This window comes from Strix aluco, chromosome 9, assembly GCF_031877795.1.
Source record: "Strix aluco isolate bStrAlu1 chromosome 9, bStrAlu1.hap1, whole genome shotgun sequence".
NCBI lineage: Eukaryota > Metazoa > Chordata > Aves > Strigiformes > Strigidae > Strix > Strix aluco.
The window spans coordinates 20326808-20354573 of record NC_133939.1 but is presented as its reverse complement, the minus strand read 5'-3'; the positions used below and the strand labels follow the sequence as shown (position 1 = coordinate 20354573).

At 49.9% G+C, this 27766-nt stretch overlaps 2 protein-coding genes across 10 annotated transcripts; one reads left to right on the top strand and one right to left on the bottom strand.

The window, feature by feature from the left end:
• On the top strand, positions 1-3788 carry NPPC (natriuretic peptide C). The gene is made up of 3 exons (XM_074834086.1): positions 1-219; positions 1722-2013; positions 3342-3788. The coding sequence occupies exons 1-2, from the start codon at positions 127-129 to the stop codon at positions 1998-2000; spliced, it is 372 nt and encodes a 123-aa protein (XP_074690187.1). The 5' UTR covers positions 1-126; the 3' UTR covers positions 2001-2013; positions 3342-3788.
• Positions 2417-27727, bottom strand: COPS7B (COP9 signalosome subunit 7B). Of its 9 annotated transcripts, none has more exons than XM_074834080.1 (10): positions 27620-27716; positions 24706-24783; positions 24197-24325; positions 20567-20742; positions 19294-19369; positions 17655-17743; positions 16872-17074; positions 15479-15584; positions 3316-3426; positions 2417-2866 (listed from the first exon to the last, which is right to left on the bottom strand). In XM_074834080.1, the coding sequence occupies exons 4-10, from the start codon at positions 20726-20728 to the stop codon at positions 2702-2704; spliced, it is 912 nt and encodes a 303-aa protein (XP_074690181.1). In that variant the 5' UTR covers positions 20729-20742; positions 24197-24325; positions 24706-24783; positions 27620-27716; the 3' UTR covers positions 2417-2701. The 9 variants fall into 9 exon arrangements, 6 of the variants coding, with proteins under 6 accessions (XP_074690181.1, XP_074690180.1, XP_074690183.1 ...); XM_074834079.1 differs by lacking the exon at positions 27620-27716 and adding an exon at positions 24909-27592; XR_012624306.1 differs by lacking the exons at positions 2417-2866; positions 3316-3426; positions 27620-27716 and adding exons at positions 3786-4120; positions 5027-14004; positions 24909-27584.
• Positions 27728-27766: the final 39 nt, after the last annotated feature.

Below are 27766 nucleotides of genomic sequence, written 5' to 3'. Positions count from 1 at the left end.
GCAGGCGGCAGGAGGGACCTCAGGGCTCTGCTCTGAACTTTGACTCCCGTCGGTCCCGGCCTCTCCCCGGGGCTCCCCTTGGCTCCCCGCTGCCCCCCCGGCCCCCATCTCTCTCGGCCTCCCAGGATGCAGATCTCACCCTTGCTGGCTGGTGGACTTTTACTCGCTCTGCTCTCCGTCAGGCTGGAGGCGAAGCCGGCGTCTCAGCTCCCACAGAAGGTACGGCTGGAGCTGCCCCCCGGCTCTCCCTCCTCTCCCCGTCCCGCTGAGGGTCCTCATGGCACAGGGGGGAGACTTGGGGTGACTCTGGGGCAGCGGAGTCAGTGCAAAGTAGGGTCCTCCTTCCCTGTGGGCTTTTCGAGTGCTAGGGGACCCCCTGCTTCTCCAGCCTGTCCCAAAGAGTGCGTGTCCTGGGGACGTCAGCCCCAAACCAGGGGCTGGAGGGGGACGCTGTGTGCCCCGTACCCTGCGGGAGTGGGGCCGGGGAGGGCGGCAGTCTGCTCCCTGGTGTCACCCCTGGACCCCGCTCTGTGCCGGGCACTGGGGAAGGGGGGCAGACCCGGAGCGGGACGGGCAGCAGGTGCATGACAGGCAGGGTGCGAGGGCAGAGTCCTCCAGGCAGCCCTGCCCATACAGGCCAGGCAGGGGCACCCGGGGCGTCCCCCGGGGAAGGGGTACCCCAAATCGGGGTGTCCCAGGGAGCTGGGTGTCCTGCAGTGCTGAGGAGGAGGAATGGCCCGGTGGCCACCGACACTGGGTGGCACTGCCCCGAGGGCTGGGCACAGAGACGGGGACATGGACTGAGGGGTGCCCCAGGACAGTGGTGGGACAGGGCTGGCAGTGTCCCTGTAAGAAACTGGGGTGCAGGCTGCAGAGAAAGGGGTGATAAGGGAGGGGGGGGTCAGGGAGATGAATGGGGGTGAGCAACCCCAGGGCTTTGGTGGGCAGCAGTCCCGAGCAGGGAGAGAGATGGGGGGCCTGGGAGATGGGGGGGGGGGGCGGTAAGAAAGGGGGTGCAGAAGGGGGGTCAGAACTGCAGGAGTGGGGGGACCCAGAGAGCATTAATTAGGGGAGGGGGCAGTGGGGAAGGGGAGCCCTGATCTCCCCACCACTGCTGGGGACACTCTGGAAGGCAGGGGTACAGGGAGGGCTGCTCAGAGTAGTGTCACTCCCCCGGAGGTGGGCTGGGGGGCAGAAATACCCCCCCAAAATCTGAAGGGGCCCAAAAGCTGGCAGGGGGACACCATGATCGACCTCATTGAGGTCACTGCATCCCATGACAGTTTTCGGGCCCCTTCAGATTATTGGGGGGGGGGGGTGTGCAGCACCACCAGCCCTTTTTTGAGGGGGATGCAGTGACCCCAGCTGGGGAGGAGGGGGGAGCACGCAGTGACTAGGACAGTGCTGGTGGGACTGGAAGGCACCGCTGTGGTGCGGGGTAGGGGGATGCTCTGACCCCAGGGCAGGGAGCATGGATCTGGGGAGGGGGGAGGATGCCCCGGGCACAGTCGCGGGGTGATGGGCTGCACTGCTGAGGGAGGGGGTGCGCACAGACCCCAACCCCGGGTGTGCATCGCGGGGGGGCGCGGGGATACACCGACCCCGCTGCGGGTCCCTTACCCTGATGCGGGTGGGGGGGGGTCCTGAGCGGGGGGCGGCGGCGGGGGGGGCCGCTGGGGGGCGGCGGCGCTCTGACCTTCTCCCCCCATCTCCCCCCCCAGGCCTCCCGCGGCTCGGCAGCGGCGGCGGGTCCGCCCGAAGCGGCGGCGGAACGGGAGAAGGAGCGGGACAAGGAGCGCGGCGGCGGCGGCGGCGGCGGGTCGGTGCCGCGGGAGGCGCGGGAGACGCGGGGCGAGGCGCGGCCGCGGGCGGGCTGGGCGCGGCTGCTGCAGGACCCGCCGGGCCGCCGCCACAAGGGCCTCCATAAGAAGAGCCTGGGCAAGGGCTGCTTCGGCCTCAAGCTGGACCGCATCGGCGCCATGAGCGGCCTCGGCTGCTGAGGGACCCCTGGTGGTGAGTGCGAGGGCGGGCCCGGGGCGGGGGGGGACGGGACACCGTTGGCGGGACACCCCGGCCCCGCCGTGGCCGAGGATTGCAGGTAGCGAACCCGCGGAGCCGCCGGCACAGCCCGGCGTTGCGGGTGTAAAGAGGAGGAGCCCCAAGTTGGGTTTAATTGCCCGCCCGCCCTCCCAGCAGCACGCCCGCTGCCCGGCGGCCTGGCCTGTCCCGGCAGAAGGACCGGAGACCCCCGGGAGATCCCCCGGGGTCAGGCAGACCCGTCGGCTCCGGGGCAGCCATACGCTCCCGGTTGCTCCCTGTGCTTGACAAACACAGGTGACAGACGGACGTGCGTTAGGAGGGCAGGGTACCCCCTACGTGCCTGTGATGGGAGGATTAGTGAGGCAGCTGTCTCAGCCATGCTCCAGTTCTTTTAATTTAAGGAAAAACAATACACAAGTTCCCCAGGTGTCTCCTAGTTGTGGTGACAGCCAAGGGTAGCGTTTTCCCAACTCAGGCTTTGCATCCGAGCAGGTTCTGCGAAGCTGGGAGAAGTTCCTCCAGGGCCACAGTGCTTAGGGACCGATGGGCAGGAGAAGTGTCACTTCCCCGCAGTGACCGGTCTGGGAGAAACACAGCAGCTCCTTGCTGAGGGTGATGAGGGGGATGGAGGTACCACCCTGGCACGGTCCCTGCCAGCAGGTCACACGTAGCTGAACTCACACCTGGGGAAGCGCTCGCCTGCTGCAGCCCAGGCCACTCGCTCTTCATCCCACGGCGCGGCGCTGCCCCACTCGCAGGGACGTGCCTTGGCCCAGCGGTAACATAAACGGGCACAGAAGGGACCAGATCCAGGCATCCTGCTGCTCTGCAGAGCAATGGGAAGAGCAGGGCCCGGCGGTGTCTGCAGGACCCCCGTGCTGGTGCATGGCCCTGCCCGGAGGGATGGGTGCTGCTCCTCTGCTCCCTCCCGTAGAGGCTCCTCAGGTCACCCAAGGAATGGCCCAGCTCAGGGCTCTGAGAAGCACACGCACGCGGGCAGCCAGCTTGCACCCATCCTCTCTCATTAAATTCTCATAACAAAAACGACTTCTGCTAGACCCCGGACCAGGAGAAACAACAGCACACTTCTCTCAGCCTCCCCCCTAAATACCCAATAGCCAGAAAGCAAAGGGTGAGCTTCTTACTTGCTTTAGCACAAGCAAAAAGCTCAGAGGGCTTCTATTGACTTCAGCACCCCCCAGCCCTATGCCAAGATTATTCTCCCAGGAGTTTCAGCTTGGGATGGGTAAGAGGTGTTATATGGCAAGTACTAACAGGCACTTTGTTCTCATTCCTCGCAGGGCTTTGAAACTGTAGTCCATTTTCTCCTACCGTGGCCAGGCAGGGCCATCCCCCAGGCAACGCCTCGAAGAGCAGAGACCCCCCCTGGAATGGACAAAAGATGTGGCTGTGTTTTTCTTTTTGGTACGAGGAGTCATGGCACCAGCTGTTTTGGTTTTGTTATTTTTTTAAAAAGTGCTCTCTACCTTATATATATTATATATACAAACACTCACCAAGACAAGGGACAGTGCTTTTCCAAGAGACTGATGAAGCCAGCTGTATAACATTGCTGTTTGTAAATTCATGTCATGCATAAATGTATTTATGTTGTAAAGCTATTTATATATTGTTTATAAAGAGATATTTATAAAAAAATTATTTATGTAACTAAATGAAAAGTCAAGCATTGTAACATTTTTTGTCCTAAGTAGTTGAAAAACTTAAAAAAAAATCATTCCGTGTGGCATTTTGTAACCTGTCTTTATTTATCAAATTCACATACAATTTAAATGTCAAGAGTGATTGATTTTAATAGAGTTAAAGAAGAAATCGTTCAGATGTTTTAGAAAAGTCAGGAGCAAGAGAAAGGCCAGCTTTGATCCTCTATGTAAAAGTAAACTTGCACCCAAACCCTGTGATGCTCTGACGGACCAAATCCTGCCCGGCGCTGCGTGCAGCTGCAAGCCTCCGCAGAACCCAGCTGAGCTCCCTGCGAGAGCACACAGCCTCGGGCAACCCGTCTATCACCCAGATCCTGAGCGGCACCGGTGGAAACAAGCCCACCACGTTCAACGGCCTAGACCCGGATTGAGAGCAGAGTGAGAAGAGCAGCGTTCGGCCTGGACGCATTTTAACCGCTTCCCAGTCTGCAGGTTTGGGTCCAAATTTCATCCCGTAACTATAGCTCTGCCACTGGGCGCCGTACGGAGATGCGGTCCCCGCTGACAGCAACAAAGAGACGGCGCTGGATCCGGCCCCCGGCTGCGCTAGTGGGAGCAGAGCTTTATGCCGGAGGCGCTGTTATTTAGGATCCAGCAGCTCACTAAGTATCTTGTCGATATTCCCATTCGCCAAACCTTTGCTGCTAAGCTGTAAAGTCCCTTCCTCCAGCAGAGATTTATTTAACTGTGCCTGGGACAATACATAGACAGACTAAAATATACCGAGGGCTGCCTGGTAAGGATTCACGGACACAGCTGTTGCTACAGCTTCTTGCTATGTAAAGTGCATGAAATAAATCATTAAAATGACTTGGAGCTCTAAAGGAAACAGCAAGTGAGGGGGTGGGGAGCGCAGCAAACACACAAACTCCTGCATGAAGGCTCTTTGGTCTTGTTCTTCAAAGACGCCTTAGAAAAAAAAAGAGTGGCAGGCACCCAGCCCAGCCGTGACGGGAGTCACAAATTATGCCCTGACCATTGTAGTGGGCTGGGAAACAACGAGCATTATGTTCTGCTGGGCTCTGGTGCCTAGGACAGGGCAAAAAGAAAGTCACCAAGACCTAGAGGCAGAGAGATCCTTTTCCTTAGCAACCACCAGGAAACCATAGAAACCTCCAGCCAGACTCTCCCCAACTATTAGAGAACATTAGGTTTACAGAACAAGAGGATTCGTCCCGAGAGCTCAATCATCAGGTTAAGAGCACGCACGTGACATTTGTAGCCTCGTACGATCAAAGCCTCCGTCAGAGACAGGTACCCACCTCGCGGTGCCCACAGAGTCCAGCTGGACGGGGAGCAGCAGCTGACGGACCATGTCAGATGTTGCCTATGGAGAACAAAATCAAGACCCTGGGAGGCCGGGCTGGGAGGGAGGCAGGACGGGCAGTGGCAGCTCGTGCCCTGCCTCAGGGTCAGCTAGAGCCCTCCAGAAGTGTCTGTAGGTAACAACAGCCCACTGTCAGGGCTCTGTGAGGCAAATACAACCCTGGTGAAGGTCACCCTACTGGCTCCACACACCTTTAGAGGGAAAGAGGGGCTGTACCAAGAGCTCCTAAAGAGATGTCCATCAGAGGGGACTGTCTGCTGTCACCCAGCAAACATAAAGGACAATAAGGAAATCACCTCCTGCACAGACCTTGCACACCAGGTCTGAACAGTGGTGAAAGGGGATGGTACTGCGGGTCCCCCTCAGGGTCCTGGTCCTTGAGCATGAAGCAGTGACCACAACAGAGTACCAGGCTGGGACCAAGACGGGGCCAATTCCCCTCCCAGTTTTGGCTTTTTGCTGCAAAGCCAGAGCTGGAATGAAACCATCTGCCCAGTGACAGGGGGCCTCTCCTCAACTGAGCAGAGGGAACTCAGTCTCAGGAATTCAATTCAATTTTGACCACCTAAGTGCAGCACAACCTGAGATCAGGTTGAGGGAGATCCCAGAGATCCCAGCCTGGGGTCGCATACGGTCTGGATTCCCGTTTCTCCTCTGCAGCGTAGTCCGAGGGGAAAAGCGTAGCCCCACAGCACGGGTTCCTTCCTTCACTGGGCTTCCTGGAAAAGAGTAAGCCCAAGGAAAAGGACAAAGCTGCATTGCAAAAGGACACTAGTTTGGCAGAAGGCGAGCGATCTGAGCAAGAGCTCCCTGGGCAGAGGGAGGGGATAACAGCTTGGCTCCTCGCCTTGCTGCTTCCGCTCTGACTGGGGATAAGTCACCCTGTTCCTCAGCACACTGGTTTCCCACCTGCAGGACAGGAACGTGGTGCCCACGTTGGGGAGTGAGCTTATGTGCAACAGAGGAGGCAGCACTTGGGGGTGAAAGAGCACTTGGGAAAACTTCCAGATCCACTCAACCTTAGCACCCACGTGGCACAGCCAGACTGGTGGGTCTGACGGGCAGAGAGTGGCATTGCGAGTAGAGATCAGTTTTCAGAGTGCTGACAAGCACCTTCCTCGGTTTGGTGGACAGGCCAGAACAGGACATAGAAATGGTTCATTAGAGCACAGCAAGCACCTAGTAAGGCCACAACTGGGTCTCCCTGACAGGGGCTCAGTAGGAAATGAGGCCAGCAGGAAAGTGAGGGGCCACAGGAATCTAATTAATAGGGGAGGAGGCATCATGTGCAGTAGAAACAAATTGATCTCACCTCACTGCCTCCCTTGTGGGCCAGCTAGGTCAAATCCTCACAACACCCAGTAAAAGCATACAAGGCCAGCACTGGAAAACCCCCTTCCCACATTCCAGCCCGGAAACAGCATAACTGAACAGCAAGAACTGTCCTGGATGAAATCTGCAGCCTCAGGGGGGTGGCATCTGACATCTCAGCAGCACGCTCAGAGAATGGCCTTTAGCAGAGGTGTATACACACATCTGGGAGCGAGGGTGGCAGGAGTCCCAGGCTCCTCTGTTCACACTCAGGTCAAACTAGCACTCAGGACCTATACGTTTCCTGTGCTACCAGCTGAATAAGCAATAGCCACATTCAGCTTCCAAGTGGGAGCACTTGTGACATGACATGGGAACAGCCTTGATTTCCCTTCTCCAGAAGCTATTCCTACCATGAGACGAGCCATAGGCCCTCAGCCTGAAAAAGCACACTGCTCTCCAGTGAAAAAGGGCAAGAGCTGTTGTACAAGTGCCTTGCAAAGCCCAAACAGGCCAGAGCAGACCTTGGAGCTCTCACAACAGGGACAGAGTTGCCCTCTAATGTGTGGGAAGTCCGTTTGGTTCCCCCAGCCTGCACTGCATGTTCTTCCCTGGTACCATTAATGCAACTTTTCCAAGGTATTTATTGCTGAAGGGTTACAAAGCCCAGCTCAGGTGACAGCAAATCCCAAATCAATGGAAGAAAAAGAAAATCCCAGAGTCCCAGAGCAGGAGAACAGTGGAATTTTCCAGCTGGAAAGGGACTTGAGGCATTGAGCAGGGACTGCTGGGGGCAGTAGCACACATGCCCCTGCCACTTGCTCTAGGACTTCTCCAAGCATGGGCTGCTTCCCTCAGAATGCAGAAAAACAAAGGGAAGGGATCACAGAGCAGCTTCCAGAGGGAGCCTGCGCTTGACACAAGCGTGAGTTGAAAACAAGAAGGGAATTGAATTCAGGCCCCTTCCTGTCAGTCAGCAACTAACCTTGTCAGAAGGGATGGCAGCACTAACCGAATCAGGCAATTCATTAGGTTGGGGCACACAGCAAAAGCCCACGCTCTCTGGAGCAGAACTACAGTGAAAATCCAGGGTAATGAGTTGCAAACTGCCTTTGTAAATGACACTTCTGCAGTGACTCTGGCAGGCTGGGAAAAGAGCTAATAGGAAAATCATTAGGTAGCATCCCTTTGATATTGTTGAAAACGACACAGGCTATTTTTCCTGCCCCCTCCATAATTAACCTGGCATATTACCCATAATACTCCAGGCTGATATTCCCACAGTGGACCACCTTATTTGTGTCAGGGGAAAAGAAGGGTATGGTACACAGGAGGAAGATGACTTCTGGAAAAGCTTAAAAAGCTTTTAAGATTCCCCCCCTCCCGTACACATGCATCTTCTTCAATTCCATCAGCAATGAACCTCTCTGCCCAGCCAGGGGACCAAAGCACTTTCCAAACCTCTGTCACAAGTCAGCACACAAGAGAAAGGCTGTCCTGGGAAACGCAGCTGCAGAGGAGCCGATTTGCCCAAGGTTGCTTTCTGCAGCTGTAGCAGAGCTGGAATAGACACAGCTCTGCGCTTTGCCCCCTATTTATAACACTGTCCTTTGTCCTTGATTTCCATTACGCTAAAACAGGCAACAGCCTGCGCCTCCCTAGATGCAGAACAGCTCCGAGGAGCAATGCCTACCCACCTGGCTTGTCTGCCAGCAAGGAGAGGTGTCATCTCACAGTCGTGATGTAAAAGGAATAGCATCACAGCTGGCAGGTGATCCTGTAGGAACTGGTGCTCTCTAACAGCTGCGGAGGTGACAATGAAACACCAAGACGTTACTTATTGCATCAGCGCAAGGCAGCCTTAGGACTGTGCTGATCATGAGACAGCGACTGAAACATTAGGGCTGGTGAGGTAAACAGCATCTTCAGGAAGAGTCTGGAGGGCTAGACAGCACTACTTCCAAACTTCGCACCCATGAAGATACAACCCTGCAGTCAGAGAAGCTCAAAATACTCACAAAAAGGCTGATCTCTGATGGAGCGAGGCTTCACTTACCCACCACAATCAGCTCTTCTGGAAACACAGAGGTATCATGTGCCCGAACATTTGAAAAATGCCCTAATGATACTGAGGTTCACAAGCCTCTATAGGAGACCTGGACCTGTAGGAGGGTGTCCTCTCTTCTACTAAAATTACACCAAGCAAGGACTATTGGCACAAATTCTTTTGCGCTCTGTGGCAAAATACACATTTCAGGACTGTTGAATGACCTTATGGCGTACCACTACCACCTAGAATTTCCAGTGTGTATGTTCATTTGCTAAGACAGAGACACCTTTTCTTCTTGACAAGAAAAAGTCATGGTCACAGCTATCACACTCGTGCAATTTGCAACCCGTAGCAAATATATCAGAGCATCTCGTGAGGTCTACACACTGTGGGAAAAAGAAGCGTGCGTGCCTGTGTATTTTGAGACAGTGAGCAAAGTGCTGCTCTGAGTAATCCCTTACGTGGTTCACTAATCAGAGAAGGGGGTACCACCACAGTGCCACTAAGAAGCAGGGTGCAGCCTAGGCTAGGGGGTAAATACGCACTCTCTTTACAGTACACCTCTCTAGCTTCAATCACTTACCTCTGGTAGCTCTGTGGTAGGGCCAAACTTGATGAAATATCAGCAAAATGTCAACAGTCCCTGAGAGACACTGACCTTTGCCACAGAGCAGAGTGAAACAATGACATACTTCTAAAAACTCTGCTGAGAAATTCAGTCAGACTGTCAGGTTAAAATTCCATAATAAAAATACAAGGTTGAGGTTACAAGTAGGAGCTGAGATCACTCTAAACTTTAATTTACCATTCTTGATGCCTGTGGGTTACTTTCTCTCAGATTACGCAAAAATAAGCTAGACAGATTCAGGTTTTGGTTCCCTTGCATTAGGTCAGATGCCATAAAGGACTTGGAGGGGAAAAAACAACAGAAAACTTTGTATGGGAGTAGGTACCAGACATCTGGCTAGCTGGGTCTATATACCTGTGAGGCAGGTTCTTTAATTTCTCCATTTCTCCATTATTCAGAATAACAAAGAGCAATGCTGTTTCTCTCCATTGCGAAGTTTGCAACAGGCTCAGATACTGAAGTAACAAAACCAGCATCAGCAACACACGTAAGAATGCACAAGCTGTGACTGTTTTACCCCAGCAGGAGTTGGGCTTTACATGGTTTTCAAGGTCAGAGGCCTCCCTAAACAGTTTAGATGCCCTCATATAAACCTGTGCAGAACTGAAAGTTTAGGAAAAGCCTGTTTTACCCACGTGACTTGTTACATTCTAATACAGCTATCAAAGTTGATGGCACTCTTCCTTCTGCCTCCCCTGTGATGAGTAAACCCAACTTCCTTCTTGCACACATGGACCAATGCATTTTCCCCTCATAGGAGAAGCAAACACTAAAAACAAAATCAAAAACGCCCACTGGGTTCTGTACCATTTTCCACTCTTCCAGGAACAGAAAGCTGTTCAGCAAAATGCACTTTGCAGGGCTGGTAGAAAAATGGCCACCTCTTACCACCGCTCCCTTCTATGGGAACAAAAGCTTCACTTTCCCCAGCTTCACTCTGAAGAGCAGGTCTGCAGGTCCTACTCCTGTACACGGTCCATGGAGAGAGACCTGCAAGCCTGCACACAGCTCCACAAGCACCCACGGGATTCCAGAAGTCTGCACAAGACTGATTGCAGGATGGGTCTCAAATCTGAACACAGAAGGGTCTGTCAGCATCACTGATTTTCCCTCCTGCTCTCAACAGAAGACTAAGCTAGCATTCAACTTACCTAAGGAGGTGAGGAGGGAAGTAAAAGAACAATAGATTTTGAGCAAAAACTTCTTTTCTGTAAAAAGATTGACATCAGCATTGCTTTATCATGTTCCAGAATTGCCTGATGTTAGCTGGTATCAACTGAGTCACAGCAGGAATGCCAGGGACATTTGTTAGCATGAGGCACAGCTTTAGGGCTAGGGCAGTCTACCAGCACTGCAATCAGCTGAGATCCTCTCTTTCATTTTCCAGCTCAGTGCTCAATTCCATATTAAACAAGCACTAGTACAAGTGGAGCTGCAGAACATGAAGCTAGACAATAAAGCCCTGAAGAGCAGAGGGAAGGCAGCTCCATCTACTCTGTCTCCCTCCGGGTGGAGGAGGCAAACAGAAGTTCCAATAGCTCAAACTCTGTCCTGCTGCAGTCTTGAAGTGAGCTGCAGCTGGAGCAGCCCATGGCTGCCATAAAACAAAGTAGGGCAGGATGCTGTCCCCACATCAGGGAGCAGTGTCCAGCAGTGCTCAGACAAACGGCGTTAGCTGCCTCCAGCAGGCACAAGCAATACATGGGAGTTTGCATCAAATCCACTTCTGCTTCCATCTCCCTCTTGTTCCCAGAGCACAATTAGGCTCGCCAGGCACTCCCCACTTGAAACTGTCCAACAATTTAGTCCCCACCAGCCCCCAATTCACACAACTGCACTCCAAGCTGATGCCCTCCCTGAAGTCACAGGGAGTCAATGCAGCCTTTTTCTGCTGCCCTTCTCAAACAGCATAGCACCTCCTGCATCCTTCCCTGTTAACAACTATGCCTTCTGCTTCATTCCTGGAATAGCTTCTAACTCTTTCCTTCAAGCCAGATTCATTAACCAGCTGCTGCAGAGCTGTTTGCCTCCCCCAGGTACTCTGTGCATGTCATTTGTTAATGACTCATCTCCGACTGGGCTCATTGCAAAGACACCCCCCTCCTTTTGCGGCACCAAGCGCATTGCTGGCACAACAGGAAAGCCAAACACGCAAACAGCTCGGTTCCCTCCAATACCCCATTCCTTTCTCCGTCCTCTATCACCGTCAGGCATGGGACAGCTCTTTATTCAAAGTGCTATTTCCTCCCTTGCTTCTTTGCTGATCAAAGGCAATGTGTACTGAAGCATAAATAATATCTTCACCCCCAGCCAGGCTTTAAGAACAGCAAAAACGTAAGAACAAACTCAAAAACTTCCAACACGCTAAAGAAGCTTCAGCAAACTAATGTGACTCCTGTAACTGGCAGGGACTAAACACCAAGGATGCCAAATTCACATCTATTTCCCCAGCAGACTGCAGCTTGCTGAGGAGCTAAAACGATTTCCAAAGGCATTTCTATTCTCCAGCCTCTTCACAGGACTGATATTAAAAATGGGAAGGAACGAGAACAGCTAGTGAGGACCACAGAACCTCTCCTCAATCTAGTGACAAACTAGTCAAATCTAGTGAGGAACTGGATGGCCAGTACACTGCAGCTGCCCCCGCGGGAAGCCATAAACAGACTCGGTCCACCTCCATCACACAGATCGATTATACTTGGGTACACAAAGTCTACCTACACGTCCTGAGAAGCTGACAGCTAAACACTGGAAGAAGTTAGTACAGAAACTAGTACTGCTGCTGCTTGGGAAACAGTTCCCTTGAGATACAGGGGAAGGCTTCGTATTCACTTATCCTTCCCTTGGACTTTTTTGGCTAGCATTTCTAGGGGGAGAGCGAGCTGGCAAAGAATCAGAAACCAAGGGACTTGACCCAGAGGAAGCTGGATGGGAGGTATTTAGATCCACCTCTCAAGATTAAAAGCTGGTGTGCCTGCACTGCAGGAGAAGGAGAGGAATTTACTTTCACAAGAGTACAAGTCCTGTGGCTGAGGACTGAAAACACACAGATGGCAAAGAATTCTGGTAGCAATAAGAGGAAGGCACGTGCATTACACAAGTAAGTGCAGGTGACAGCTGGCTGCAGGGCTGGAGCACTGTCACAGTCCTCTGTTTGAACAGCTCCCCTGCCCGCTCACTGAAAGCCCTTCTCTTTACAGCATGGAGTGAAGTGAAATGCAGGGGCCAAACTACAAAGCAATACTCTGCTAGACCCAGAGGAAGGAATCAACTGGCCTAATACAGAGCACAACTACAAACCTTCCACAATCAGGCATCAAAGGTATTCAGGCTCAGGACACTGGGCTCAGCTACTGGCTTTGCCATAGATCCTTCTGCACAAATGTGGACAAACTACTGACAAAATGGGAAAAGCACTTCCCTGCCTCCCGGATGCATCAGGGAGATTAGTCAGACCTTCTGATAACATAACATCAAGAATCATATAAATGCTCAATTGAACAAGTGTCGTTGGACTACAAGCCTAAAACAGCCTCAAAGCCAAGACTCCAGACTCTGACATTAAATCAGCATTTTTAATTTTTTTCTAAAATGTGCTTTTTTGTGAACTGCTGTTTCAATGCCAACCCCATCCTCCCCCTTAAAAAAAAAACCCCACACCTTGCCAAACTAGGTGCAAATCACCTGAAGTTAGTCTGTAACAAATAAAAAACACAAAACAAAGGCTGAAATGCTTTAGAATCACAACAATGTACAAAAAAGTGAGGAAAATACAACCTGAAAGTGTTCAAAATTCAGAAAGACTAGTCAAGTCCATTGCTTCAGCAAGGGGATGCTGCTGCGACCCCTGCCAGTGGGTCCTGGGCCACCAGCCTGCCATGATACTAAACGGGCTCTTCTCCCATGCAGACCACTGTCACTAGCATCCAAGGAAGAGCGAACACATCACTCTTTGAAGGTATCAATGGGGGAAACAACTCACAAGCAGCTCTGGGAGGTCATATCACATTCAGAAGGAACAGTTTCTAGTATGCTCCTAACTACCTGTAAGAAGGAAGGCTTGAAAGAGCAGCTCACTTCCTCCTTATTGTATTGATGCCTCAGAGATGCAGAACAGTGCTTTAAATCTGTGAGAGATTAAAGGGCTTTGTAAGGGCAGTAAACAGACAGTTAAGTAAACAGCCCAGCACTGGATCTCATCTTCACAGAGCGAGGTAGTGTGAATTTCACCCCAGTTTAAAATAGACAGGGGTAGCGGAAAGGCTGAAGACTTCCATGTAAAGCAGTTCCTGGCCTAGAAACCTTTCTGCGCTCCCTTTGGGAATGTAAAGATCTGTGTTGATGGCTTCCTCGCTCCCAGCCTGGCTTTGGTAGCCACACTTCAACCCTGGGACTCAGACACTTGCTACAGAAGTTCTCCCAAGATCTGATTTAGTACAGCAGCTTCCTCAAGGTTAAGCAGCAATGAGACTGGCTGGGAGGGAGCAAAACTGTCCACAGATATTTTTTTTTCCTGCCCCTTTTGGTTAGTCCCTCTCTTTAGAAGTCTCTCTTTACAGGACCAGAACAAGGACACCCTGGAATTTAATAGGGGCTGCACAGTGTAACTTAGCCAGGTGCTGCTAACTGGGAGCTGTATTCAAACAGGGCTTTTATTTGCCAGCCTGGAAGTGACTGGCCCAGAACCCACTGAAAAAGGAGACGCAGGCCCTTTTTTGCTCCTCCTGTTGTCATTCCTAGCTGAATGACATTTAGATGGCATGTTCTAGTGACGGCTGGAGACCAGCCCTTTGACTTTGGACATCTTCTTTGTGGGCTGCCTTTGTTCTGTGTGTGGAGGGCACTCTCGCTCTACCAGCTGCTGTTCCATCTCCTGTGCCGACGACGAGGCTGTAGCTTTTAATGTTTTCTTTATGTTTGTGACCTGGCCAAGAAGAGACAGTGAATCAGCACCTGCTTCTTCCTCCCCTTGCAGTAGAAACTCTGCTCATATACATATTGAAAAACCCCTGGAGTAGCATGGAGATTATAAAATAAACTCTCCCATCAGAAACATGCTCTGCACTTGAGTTTATTAAAGGTAATGTTTCATCCTCACTTGGAGCCAGGAGTTATAAATATTTCCAGTCTGGGTCCAATACGGAATAACTAGAGATTTTTTTTTTTTTTCTTAAGAGACAATGGCACAATATTGTACCACCTTTCTGGCTGGCTGGAGGGACCTATTACTGCCTTGGTACAGAAGGCAGTCATCCTACCATTATGTTGGCCAGAAGCAGGAAGAACAAAGGAGACTGTGAAAGAAACAAACTTATACTTAGGGCAGCACTCAGAAAGAGAAAATGCCATTTGGCCTAGCCCGCTGTCTGGGACACAGATATTTGCTAGAAGCAGGAACAGAAATTGGTTTCATGCGAGGCAACAGTAGTGCTTCTGCTACTCTTGCTGAAAAGGAGAGATATAGCACCAGGCACCATACTCTGTCCCCTGGAACCCTGTAGAGCTCACCAGAAATACAATGAGCAAACCTCAAAAAAAAAAAAAAACAACACAGGCCAAAACAAGTTTTCGAGTCAGGTGTGCCAACTCCAGGCCAAAGGCATCTGGCAAACCAAATGCACCATGGGTGCCAGTCAAGCCGCCAAGCATATGCTGCTTCAGAAGGCAAACGTAAACCTGCAGGGATGCAGCACTCCGCAAGAAATAAACCCTGAGCAAGCGTCTCAGGAGGACCATTTTCACCTTTACAGCTGTATTAGCCAAGATTTGTTCTCACAAGTAAATACACATCAGCAGGGGCTACAATCGCGTGCCCCTGCTGCCATCTATCGCCTAGCTGCCGTGGAGCAGAGGCGGGAGCGCTCCCCGGTCACAGCTGCTGCGAGAGCTCAGAGCCCTGTCTGGGTGCTCAACTTGATTCCCGAGAGAAAGACCCCGAAGGAAGCCGCTGAGGATGCTTTTTGCAAAAGCAATGAGACTCGAGAGATTTTTGTTAATTACACTTTCAGGTTTAAAACAAAGAGAACTGTTTTTTCCTTCCTTCCTGACTTGTACAAAAGGAAGAGAATTGCACCAAAGCTCTGTGTTAAAAGCACAGTTTTCTTAACAAATCAATTCAGGAAACCATAGCTAGTGCAGCCACCTAGCCGAAATTTGTAAAAATTTATAAAGAAAAGTTCCAACCTGCTCGGAGTGGGCAAATTGGATGTTTGTGGTATTACTAGCACACGGAAGCAGACGTGTTTTCTTCCTACCTCAAACCACCACATCCAGTTTGCATGATTGCTAGCCTACTTCAAAGAAGCCATGACCATTATCCAGGTGTTACCATATTATCCTCCTCAGTAAAGAAACATTTATTAAAAACGATGAGTGGTCTGAAGTGACTCTGTACCCACCTCCATCTCTACCTGCTGTTGAGTTCGGTGGTGGTTCTCTTTGTATTGGTTGGCTCTAAGTACTTGCTGCTCAATTCCTAAAAGAACCGCTTCACAACCATCACACCTGCAAGATACAACGTCAAACAGTGTTTACAAGTCCACTCTGGAGCAGCTCAATCAGGCAATCTGAAAAGTCATGCTCACCTAAAAGTTTAGGAGATTACTAAATCGATGCTTCATGCTTAAGAGTTCCAAAAAGCTGGCAAGAAAAAGCTTTGCTGTTTATTCAATGTATTCCACAGCATTCTTTAGCCAGTCCATGTTACTCTTACCTGCCCATCAAAAAGTAAGTGCAGGTTCGATGCACTTTCAACTTCCTTTGCAATCAGAATTACTGCTTAAACAGGGATGCAACACATTTCTCAAAAGTAAGTAAAATTTTAAAATTAAGCCAAAAAGTTAGATTGACAGAATTCCCCTGTCTGTTAAGTGTTCAAGAGACAAGAGCACTCCTCCAACACAGAACTCATAACCAGAGAGGACAGAAAGGGAATTGGTAGTGGTTCATTGTTACCTTCCAAACAATGCTGTAAGGTCCTGGAAGCTGCCAGAGCCCTCCCACCATGATGGGATTGGGGGAGTTGGAGCAGAGAAGCAAAAAATCTGCCCTCTCCTCAAGACAGCATATTTGCCCAGCAGTTTAAATACTTTTCATGCGCTCATTACCATAGCAACTAGGAAGCAATTCCCAGTCAGCTCAGAACCTGCCACAGGCTCCACAGTCTACAGAAGAATTTGTTTGGGTGGGAAAGGAATCCTACAAAAGGATGAGAAGCAGCCTGCTGGCAAAGGTACAAAAAGATAGTACCACAGTCCCAGTATGGTTGCATGCAGCCTGCATTTGCAGGACAAAGAGAAGGCAAACAAAGGCATCTGAATCTTCAGACTTGAAGAGACATCCCCTCCAAAGAACTGTGATTCTCTAGAATTCGCCCATGCAGTCCTCATCACAGTGAAAAAGGCTGAAAAGTAATGGACTGTACTGTTTTCATTATCAAGTGTAACAGCAGAAGGGGAAGTAGCTCCCACCATAAGACCATGAGCCCAGTTTGGCACATCTGTTTGAAGAGGCCTTGACTCCTCACTAGGGTTCTGCCATGTAAGAACTAAGGGGAGAGCAGAATCTCAAGACCTAGTATAGTTTGGCTTGATACATAACACAAATTAAATCCTAGATGGGATCTTGGAAAACATGCCCAATAGAGTCTTCCTCCAAGTACCTACTTACAGCATAAGACTCCTGATTAATGGAACACGGTGAAATTGAGCCAGCACTTGAAACTTTGAGGAGTAAGAAAAAACCAGAACAAGCCATGTACAAGGAACAAGGAAGGTGGAGAGACTGCCTCACCATTCCTGGAGTGTTTTGACAATGTTACTGATGTCCTTCTTCTGAATGTCTCTGCCGATACAAAAGTCCACCTCTAGCACCTGGTTTCGTTGATCCAACTTCCCCTGGATAATATCTGTATAAACCGCTTCAATAATCAGATCTTCCAACTCCCTCAGATTCCTCATATCCAGGTCCTTCAGCAACACAGAATAGGGAATGCACTGAAAACAGCAAGTCCAAGAATAAGTTAACAGTCCTAGAGACAAAATGAACAGCTGAGTCTCAGGTCAAGACCCAAGTGTTTATTGTATCCTACACTTCAGCCTGCAAGTAGAGCAGTGACTGATCGTAGCAGAACAAACGCCTGCTACTAGGCTACATAATATTCTGACACAACTTTGGTAACTCCTGAAGCTTTGGCATAGCACATTCAGGAGGAAAAAAGGTAATGGGATTGTAGAAGTAATTAAGACTGTTGCTTAGTTTTCTCTAGAACGAAAAGTCAGTGTTTTTAAGAATGATTCTCCATCTCCAGCCATGGAAGAAGCCATACAAAGTTTCCCAGCCCTTCCTGACCAATTTGCATGCAGTTCAGACAGCCCCACATCTAACCCAGTGGACTTCCATGGATGAACATCCCAAATGCACCACAAGAGAACACCATACATTACGGGTAGTTTCCTAGCTGCAGGATTTTTTGTGAGTACTCATGCAGGCTGATACAACTTCAATACTACAGAATCGATGCCATTTTCAAAAACAAACAAAAAGACGACTGCTACCATACACGGTGTACGTTACCTTCATTCTGGAAGCCAGGCTTACAATCGTCAAGTGTTTCAGCTTGTTTTTCTGAGTCACCGTTAATTCAGGCAGGTTATCTTTGTTTGCTGTTGATGTTAAAAAGACAAGATTTGGGACTTTCCTTCAAGAATTATATATCCAGGCCGCAGAACTTCAGGCTAGTTACACTACACTAAACCCTGAAAGGCTGAACTCCTCCAGCTACTGTGGGTGCTGGTGAGCAAAGTGAGCTGCCGCTGATGACAGATTAGCACTCCCAGAGAGAGAGGGGAAAAGTTAAAAAACAAGTTGGCAATTCCATTCTTCTCTGCTTCTTCGGTAATTCTGGTTTTGGAATTAGAACATAATTCACATCTACACAAGTGGTGTCCTGCCAAACGGTTGGTCAATGCTTTGTTTCTACCACCAAGTCATTTTTACTTCATTAGCAAGCTGACAGAATAAAATCTTCCCCCTTTGCTGATCTGGTTGTAAATACAGCTGGTTTTATTTCTCTGAAGAGCTGCAGAATTTAGGGTTGAAAGTGTAAAGTACCAGGCTGAGGAAGAGAGGAGAAATTACTAATCTAGATGGCCTTACTGTCATTGTATTATATCCATGTGCCTCATGAATATTTAAAAACAGAAGGGAAACTGGCAGCCTTCCAAAGCAAAGAAACTCTTTAAAATATCTGCTTTAATGGAAATTAGTGTTGCAGAGCCACTCAAGTCCTCCCATCTATCCCACCTCATTCAGAGCTCTACATTTTGATTACTTTTCCCCCTTTCTCTTTCTTCACTAGAAAAGGAAGAACAAACTGCGCTGTCACATGCTGGGACACAAGACCCATGCACAGCAAACACATCCTCTAATCAGTCACAGAATTCATGAGGCTCGTGTTGCTCCACAGCCACTGGAATTTCCAGTCCTTGCACTTACGGATGCCACTTCTTACAGGAACTCGATAGCTCATCCACCACAGTGACAGCCAGCACTATGACAGAATTATCTGTCACACTCTGTAATGGTCTGGATTAGGCTGCTACCCACAAATGAAGTGTTAAATTGTAGCAGAATGGAAGCATAAGCACCAGAGATAAAAGCACATCTCGACAGATACTAAGATGATTCACACATAGTCCTTCTGAAGCTGTATAAAAGTCATTATTTCGATTTGTATTCTAGCTAAGAAATGCTTCATTTTGTTTCAGCAATGCCATCACAGAATAAAAGGTTATCCCATAAACCATATAGGTTTTTATAAATAATGCAGAACAATTTTGTCTAAGTTTTCTGCAGCTTCCATAACCAGTGTCATCTGAATTTCAAAACAGATGTCTGAAATTGCACTCCACAGAGGTAAGTGGCCTGTGAACATCAATGAATACTGCTACAGACCAACTCAATCCAGTGCTGCAGTCCAATCCAAACCAGTAAAACACCATAGTCTCTTGTCCTTCCTCCACATTTTAGCAATTCAAAAGCACATATGACCCAGAGACCCCCTACGAACAATTCTCCTCCTGAGCAAATTCTGTTCTTGGACACTTTCACCCAGCCGCACTACACCAGCTACCACAGAAAGCAAAGAACTGCCTCTGACAATTCTAAAGGGCAACCCAGTCTCGTACTCTGCAAACAGGCAGCCGTCTCTTACCTACATAGTCTGGGTATGTTCCATATGCAAACAGGCTCAACAACTGGAAATAAGCAGCATGAGACCCTTCAGCAAGCTGGATGGGAAGAAAACAAAAGAAATTCCACGTAAAACGGTAACATCCAAGACAACCCTGGTAGGCAACTTCTCCAGAGAACGTTTTAAGTCTACATAGGACAAGCAATACCCAGAAAAGCAATTATGTCCAGGTCTTAAAGAGCTGGACCTGCTCTAAGGCCTCATGAGCAGAAGCAAATTTCAGCAGTTTCAGAGACAAGATGATCCAGCCATTTCTGTGCACCAGAACATAACTACAGTTTGGACTGTCAACCGCTTTGTGCGGCACCTTAGGAGGTAACAGAAAAAAGTGGCTCAATTTCAGCTGACATCCTGCAGGGCCAGCTCTTCTCATCATGTGACAAGTAAGCAGGCAGTGGTGTTGGTTGGTTAAGCATCCTTGCTATTAGTGGGAAAGCTAAGACAGCTTACCTGCAGAGCCACAAAAACTTCAAAGCAAAGCAAGCTAGTACATTGGAAAGTAATAGCACTCCTCTCACATGCAAACACTTCACTGGAATAACTGCAGCACCAAGCAGTGATTTTTATTGAGTGGTTTTTTTTAATACCATTTGCTGCACACAGATTCAGGAAAAAAAACATACTTTGGGATTTGATGCTGCAAAACCATAGAGGCATTTTTCGGCATATCTAAGAGCCCCTTTGGAAAGCCAAACTTGCTGTATGCCACATTACCCCAGCTGCAGAGATACTCAACCTAGATTTCCTCACTGTAGTAGAGGGGCATGCTGGCAAGGCATTTTCAATAAAAGCTCTGGAACTTACTTTCCACCTTGGTTTGAAATGGTTTGGATTTGGTTACCACCCAGGCCTGATACACTAGACATCTGTTCACAAAGACTTTTGGAGCGCATTGAAGTTATGCTTTCCAGGACAATGAAGGAACAGAAAGGGATTTCTTCATTGTTGGCTGGCTAGGTGCCTTCTTAAAATTGTGACTGCGCTGATGCCAGGTTTTTGCTGTATTAGCAATCGCATTAAGGTAGCAAAGCTTTATGTAGGTATTTTTTAATGTCTAATATATACAGGGAAAAACAACGTCAATCTCTCACACACAAATATCTCAGAACCAAGGTAAGTAGCACCAGACCCTTCCTGGCACAGAAATTTCACACACGGGTTGTCTGGGGGAACTTCTGAGATCCCTTATACAGGGAGTGCAGAAGGGGCATTAGGATAGAAACTCATCTCTTACCTCTTGCACATTTGTTAACTCCAATAGCTCTCCGAAGACATAAACCCCAGGAGCCTCCAGCACTTGATTTATAAGAGCAGTCAGAGCTGAGCCACTTGTACCTTTGGCTAGTAAAATAAACTGCTCTAGAAGATTGCAGGACGGTTTCTGTTCTCCTGCCATTCTAGGTTTTCAATCTGTCAATAAAAGAACATGATATTAATACATCCTTTCTCCTCTGCTGAATTCTGTCTGGCAGAGGATCGGAAGGTACACTCAGCATAGTAATGTTTCAGTGTCAGCAGAGCCAGGTTTTTCTTCAGCATTCAGAGGGCAGGCCAGGAACCCAGCAGGTTTGACTGCTGATTTATCTGGGGAGCAAAAACGATTCATGCAATATCTGCGCAAAATTTCTGCAGACTGGCCGGTCAGTTCCCTAAAAGGATCTACTCCTGCTAGTAGGAAAGGAGATTAGATTCCATGCTGGTTTCAGACTTTTTCTTCTACTGATGCTGCCAAATAATACTAACTGCAAAGATGTTTATTATTACCTCTAATAGAGGCCAGTTAAGACTTCCTCCTTCCTCATTACACAGCTTCAAAACACCAACTAAATTAAGTCTCCATGAAGAACTGATCCACCTTGTAGGCCAGCACATCATACCTTTTCCTTTGATATCAGCTACAGATAAAGCGTGCATACATAATTCCTATTGCTTTTTGAGCCTAAAATGCAAAAAAGAACTGTGGCCTGTAGGTAGCTTACCAGTTTACATTGTACTGTTGAAGTGTTTGGGGTTAACTGGAAAGCTTAAGTGATAAAAATACCCTTTCTACAAAGGCTTTATTTAAGTCCTGGTAAAGAGAGGTCTTTGTCTCCAGCTGCTGCCTGACATTTCTGGTGTCCATGTTGCCTCCCAGCACCAACATGTTGCTTTTGAAATGTAAACCACTATTTATTAACAAGCTCAACAAAATAAGTTGTTTGTTTACAAACAACTAAGAAAAAATTTCCGAAGCACATTATTCAGACACCAAACAAAGCACTTAGCAGATAAGGGTTTCTTTGTGTTGTGTTTGTATTGAATAATTATCAACTGTAGCATGTAACCTTTACTCTGGGGTGAAGAAAACCAAACACCAGAGAACCTGTCTCGTTCTGCATGACCACTGGGACCACATCCGCCCTTGTGGGGGTAGTACAGTCACACAGGTGTTTGCACTGTTTTACCATGCCTAACCAAATTAAGACTTGTGAAGGCAACGCTGCCAGCTTCCTTTATTAGTCAACTTCTAAAAACACACTTTACTTCATTCAATTGCGCCTGCAGGTATAAATGGTCCCAACTTGAGTGGGTAATCTTTTGCACTCTCCACACAAAGATTTTTCGGTTCTCAGTGTAAAGTCTCTTTGGGGTTCTTTTCATCAGAGGCACAGCCTGACTGAATAGTACTTCAGTTTCAACCGAGAAATCCCTGCAATACAATAACACTCAATGTGGCTTCCTGATACACCTGAGGGCACATCAGCACTGCTCTCCACGCTCACCGACACAGAGGACTGGCAATTTTCTCAGGAGGGCGCATGAAGTGACTGAGCTGGGAATGAAATCCAGATTTCACGGTTCCCAAGTTATTGTCCGCCCTCACAGGTAATCAAAACACACGCTGGTGTATGGGGTTACAAAAGACTGGTTGGCTTTATCCACGCCTTGCTAGGAAAGGAATGCTAAAATGCCAATTCTCTGCCCCTTTCCAAGTTAAGGTTCAGACAACAGCATCGCTATTGCAACCTGTCCGCGCAGCCGTGTCACCGGGACGACCTCAACCGACTTACGCTGGTGAGAAGTGACTGAAATACAAATGGAAGACACTTTAAGGGAGCTTGCCCGAAGGCTGCAGCAGCCCACTCAGGGGACGAACCGGGCTTCTCCCCACAGGCCGGCCTTGCTGCAGCCCCTCCGGGCTCCCTGGAGGGGGTTCGCGGCAGGAAGCGGCACGCAGAGCCCCCCGGAGGGCGGCGGGCACGGACGCAGCCAGGCCCCCCAGACCCCCGGCAGCGCGCTCGGGCCCCGCCGAGCCCCGCCGCAGTGGGCGATTTACCCGGGGTTCCGCGGCGGGGCCCTCTGGCCCCTCACCGCCGCCCCGGTCCCCCGCTCGCCTCTCTCAGGGCTCGGGGGAGCCGCACGCCCGGCAGCACCGGGACGCGGCCGCGGAGCGGGGAAGGGAAAAGGGTCGGTGCGCGGAGGGACGGACGGACGGGCGGCCGGCACCTCCCTCCCCCGGCGTTACCTCTCCGCTCCCGGCCTCTCCGCCTGGCCTCCCGCCCCGCGGCTCCCGGCGCCGTGCCCGCCGCGCCTCAGGCCGCCATGATGGCGGCGCCGGTGTCCCGCGCGCGGCTCCTTCCCCCGGAACGCGCGGCCGCGCACGGAGCGTTCCGCCCCCGGGCGGCGGCCGGGCCCGAGCCCCGGCATCCCCCGGCGGCGGCCGGGCCCCTTGGCGGCAGGGGCGGGGACACCCCCCGGAGCAGGGGACGGCAGCCCGGCTGTGCTGGCAGCGGCTCCCGCTGAGCTGCGGCCTAGCAGCCCCCTCAGCAAATGCCGCCCCTCCGGCTCCACCGCGGCCCGAGCAGCTGTTTAATTACAAGCAAGTGAAGTTTCTGCCTGTCTCTCTTTGGGGATGGCAGCGTCGCGGGGTTTACACGCTCCCAAATGACCCATGCACTGGGCCACCCTTGTAAGGCCACACTGTAGCGTGTTCTTTGTTCTGACAGCATGGCAGCACGGGTCTCTTTTACATGTACAGGTCCCATTCCTCTTTGGAGTCCTCGCATACACCACAGCCTTCAGAGAGGATTAAATCTCCCGGTTTATGGCAAGAACCAGGCAATGCCCGAAAAGCTGAAGTGGGGCCATTTTTACATTGAACAGTTGCGCGAGGCTACCAGCCGAACCCCTTGGGCCAGTCCTGCTGGGGTGCGAATGGAAAAATGCCAAGAGATGGGGTGAAAGATCACAAGGTGCTTGAAGTGATTTTAAACTTTATAGAAAAATGGCCCATCTAAATGACAAACCAAAGGGCAGAGCTCAGTCTGTGATGTGGGGGAGCAGGGAAGGAGCTGGAGGGATTGAGGTCCTCTCCAGGCACAGATCAGACTCTTGAGGAGGTAGAAGAACCGGTGTGGAAACGAGGGCTTTTAGGGTTGTTGCCCTCTCCAAGGTCTGTACGCTCACCTGTGCCACGCTGTGAATAAAGCATGCTTCTCTTAAAAATCCTTTAGCCAAGAGCAAAGTGCTTCTGGCTTTCAATCAGCTAGTCCCTGAAGATCAAACCGTGGACAGGCACTGTCAGGAGGGGGGAGCTTTCAGGGAATGAACTATCAGAAACTATTAGGAAAACTGATGGGGCTTAGCCTGTGCCTCAGAGCCATCTGCAGCCGGTCCCCAGGGTCCCATCTTCCAGAGAAGGGGTGTCAGATAAGTGCAGACATGCAGGTGTTGGGATGCTGTTGTGACACTGGACTTCATAGCAAATTGAATGTAAAAAACCAGGCCCTGCACAGGAAGGGTGCTCAGCCAGGGCTATAACAAGCCGTTCGATAATTTACTTAAGCCACACTTAGATCTCATCTGCACAGGGAGGGAGAATTACCTCTTCAATCACATCCTAAACAGGCCCTCCACCGTGGTTCATGTCCCCCGCAGACACGTTGGAACAGTTGCCTTGGGCAAGCGGTGCGTGGCCTCATTTGTCTCGACTTGTTAAAGCTGAAATCCCAGGCTGAAATAGAAATAGAAATGTATGATTGTGAGCTATTTGCCATGGATCATTTTTGCAACCTCTGGCTGGAGCCTGCAGGTAAAAATCAGCTGTTAGCCCTGTGTAGGTCAGCCAGGAGGGTCTTTTAGTCAGGCTGTTCTGACACCTCCTGGCTGCTGAAAGCCAGCCTGGATGGCTGACATGGACTTTGGAGGACAGCGTTAGCTAAGCTCAGCTTTTGGGATGGATTTCTTTTTTTTAAGAGAAAAATATGTGGATGCCCAGCTGTCTCATCCCCTTTTAAATAGCTATTGCAACCTCTTGCTCCACCCACGCAGCTTTCTGCGTGCAGGATGTTAATCCATTTTATCTTTTAATGTTGGCATTATCTCTTGACTCACCCCATCTCTTCCCCTTGTGATTGTGCAGTCCAGGTCCCTTTTAGGCAGCAGATAGTTCACCTTATTCCCCTGCATTGCCTGAGAAAATAAACCATAAATTCAGAATAATCTCCCTAAGCAATGGGGTCACCAGAGCCCCAGAGAAGACTTTGAGAACATGGTTTCTCTCAGTCAGAAGCCAAGACATGAGGCTGCAAAGTCACCTGTAAGGGACAGAGACCAGGAAGGGTGTGATTAACAGCACAGAGTGACACCCCTCTGTCCTGCAGCTTCCATCACGAGTTCAGTGTCTGGTTTTCCAGCTGCTCATCCTGCCTGCATCTGCCTCCTGCATGCCAGGCCAGCAGCACCAGCTTCACCCCTTGTAGGTGTGCACCCCCTGATGCCCGGGGACATAATTCTGGAGCTGGTTCTTCCCCTCCTAAAGTCCCAATTCTGAATGTCATTGGCAAGAAAATTACCACCTGGCATCACCAAGGAGAGGGTCGACAGTGAAAGTGGGTACTTTTGTGTTTCTTATCTTTTTCCTTACCTTTCATAACTAAGGTGGATTAAATCAAAAACTCTTGTGAAAAGTGGCACTTAAGGACAACATAGGACCTTACCAATAACCCACATATAATACACATTATATTCAGAAATCATATGCTAGGCTAGATTTAACCACCAGGATTAGGATCTGGTTCCTAAAGTGCCTATAATAATTTTACTTCCTAACAACTTAAAGCAAAATAAAATCAACTGTTGGCACCATGGCCACGTTAGAGCAGGAGCAGGTGCAGCTACACATGACCAAATGCCCAGTTGCTCTAGGGGTAAGCTGGGCTGTGTAAATGCTAACACAATCCTGGATGCAGTTTCATTCCTCATCTGTGTGTGTCTTCACCATGCTTCATCCATTTATTCTTTCTCCTTCCAGGCTTCCGATCAGCTTCCAGCACACATCTCCAGAGCACAGGGTGATGGGAGCTCCCACGCTCTGCTGAAGATGCTGTCAAGCTCTCTGCATTCCCCAGGATCCAGAGACTAAGCTGCTCGCTGGACTCTCATCTCTCACCTTGGCCAGGCAAGGAGCGATGTGTGTGTCTGGATGGTTGTAGATACAACCTCTTCCATCAAATGTGGGGTGGGATGAAGCCCCAGCTTATGAAACCATCTCTCAGTTACGCTGAGCTGCAGAAACACCAGGTCATTTATCTGCACCTTGAGAGAACAGCTTCTGGGGAAGCAGAAAGCAGGTTGGAGGCATCTTGTCACCTGCAATGGCAGCTCAGAAACTGTCACACCTGCTTGAGATGTGAAAGCAAAGGTGAAGTCTTCAGTACAAAGTGGTACCAAGGGACAGTGAGACTTCCAGCAACTTTCTTGCAAGTAGATTGGAAAAACGACGTGCTCAAGGGTGTCATTTGTGTTAATGCAGCCAAAGGATTTTGAGAGAGATCCCAGGGTTTCTGTCACTCTCTGAGTTACAGTGTCACATGTTCCACCGCTGCTCGTGCCTGGAGCAGTCACAAGAACTTCACACTTCAGCCATGAGATCTTTTGTGATTTTCCAAAGTTCAAAAATGAGAGGCCTGTACTTCCCTGCACAGCATGGTGAATTAGGGAATTCTGAGATTTGGTCAGAAAACACAAAGGCCCCAACTCTAAATTCTGGAAACACTCCTAGCCCTGTGCTGGAGAAGCCCTTCAACATTGCAGGAGTTCCTCACTGCAAGATCTATTTGCAAGACCTCTCTTTCATCTCTGAGGAGCCTGAAGAGAGGCAGGATTGAGTTCCTTATGTCTTGTGTAAACCAGCATGCCATACATCCACCTGGCAGCCTCTTCCCGCACACACAACCATTTGTTTCTGCCTTCTTCAGGTCTGCTCTTTTTCTTGCTCACCTTTTCTCCCTGTCAGTCTTTTTTCCTCAGTGATCTTTAGTCCCTCTTCCTTACATAGGCTGTGTAATTGCATGCTATCTAAAACCCAGGAAGGATTCTTAATAAAAGATGGATATATATTAGCATAGCATACCCCTGGCACTCTGCCCAGATTCAAAATGATCTGTTCATACAATTTTAAACTGATGGTGTGGAACTGAGCATGGATCACATGCATCAGGGAAATAAATGCTACCTATTTTTATTATTAAGATCTCTTATTGGTTATACTGGCAGTGGCCTTGTCCTTATGCATTAAACGCAACCTTTATTAATGTTCATGTTCTCATTTGTACAGTGGCTGATTTGGAGGCAAGCAGAGCCATGAATATATTGGTGGCACCCTGATTGTTTGCTGGTCCTGTTCTGAGCCTGGATTACAACTGCTGCCTTTATTTTTCTCATGACTTATTAATGCTCTGTATTACTGCACTCAGATTGTTAATGGAGAAGTTAATTTGTCGTGCTCGTATTAAAGAATAGCCTGGCTTCTGGCACGCGCTAATGAACCAGAGACTCCCCCACAATCTGCTTTGTTACACAAACGCCAAATTTCTGTAGTACAAAGAAAGCTGCTTTTGTTCTAGGGAAAATAAACTATTTGTTTTAAACTTTCCCCATAATGCTGGCCCTACGAGCTCCGGCCTTGGCACGCAAAAGGTGCTCTGGGTCTGAAGACAGCAAGCACCAGGTCCCCAGGACTACCCAAATCCACGGCTGGGGCTCGGCTGGGCCGCCCTCAAGCTTGATTCGCTGCCGGACCTGCCCACCGTGTGAGGAGAAGCGCCAACCGACCTCCAGCAGCGCGGGCACGGCCCAGGCGCCGTTCGCCCGGTCGGCACCGAGCCGGGAGGGCTGGCGGCGGGCGGGTGCTGACAGACCTGTGGCGATTTCTCGCCCCCTCGACTACACCCCCCTGAGGCCTCCCCTCGCCCGCGCCGTCGCCACCGCCGGCCCCGGCCCGCGCCCCCCCGCGGCCCAGCCTCACAACGGCGGAGCGGAGCGGCCGGGAAAGGTTTGTCCTGCGGCGACTCCCGTCCCCCGGCGACGTCAGGCTCGGCCGGGGCGGATCGTACGCCTTAACGACCGCCGCGCAGCCGCCCTTGAACGAGGGGGGGTGGGGTGGGGGGTGGGC

Excerpts from the sequence above, each read along its gene's own strand:
- COPS7B (XM_074834082.1), bottom strand. The coding sequence starts at position 20,728 with ATGGCAGGAGAACAGAAACCGTCCTGCAATCTTCTAGAGCAGTTTATT. Across the intron at positions 17,075-17,654 it reads GCCTGGCTTCCAGAATGAAG|TGCATTCCCTATTCTGTGTT; the intron begins GTAACGTACACC and ends TGCTGTTTTCAG. Across the intron at positions 15,585-16,871 it reads GTCAAAACACTCCAGGAATG|GTGTGATGGTTGTGAAGCGG; the intron begins GTGAGGCAGTCT and ends TGTATCTTGCAG.
- NPPC (XM_074834086.1), top strand. The coding sequence starts at position 127 with ATGCAGATCTCACCCTTGCTGGCTGGTGGACTTTTACTCGCTCTGCTC. Across the intron at positions 220-1,721 it reads CGTCTCAGCTCCCACAGAAG|GCCTCCCGCGGCTCGGCAGC; the intron begins GTACGGCTGGAG and ends CTCCCCCCCCAG.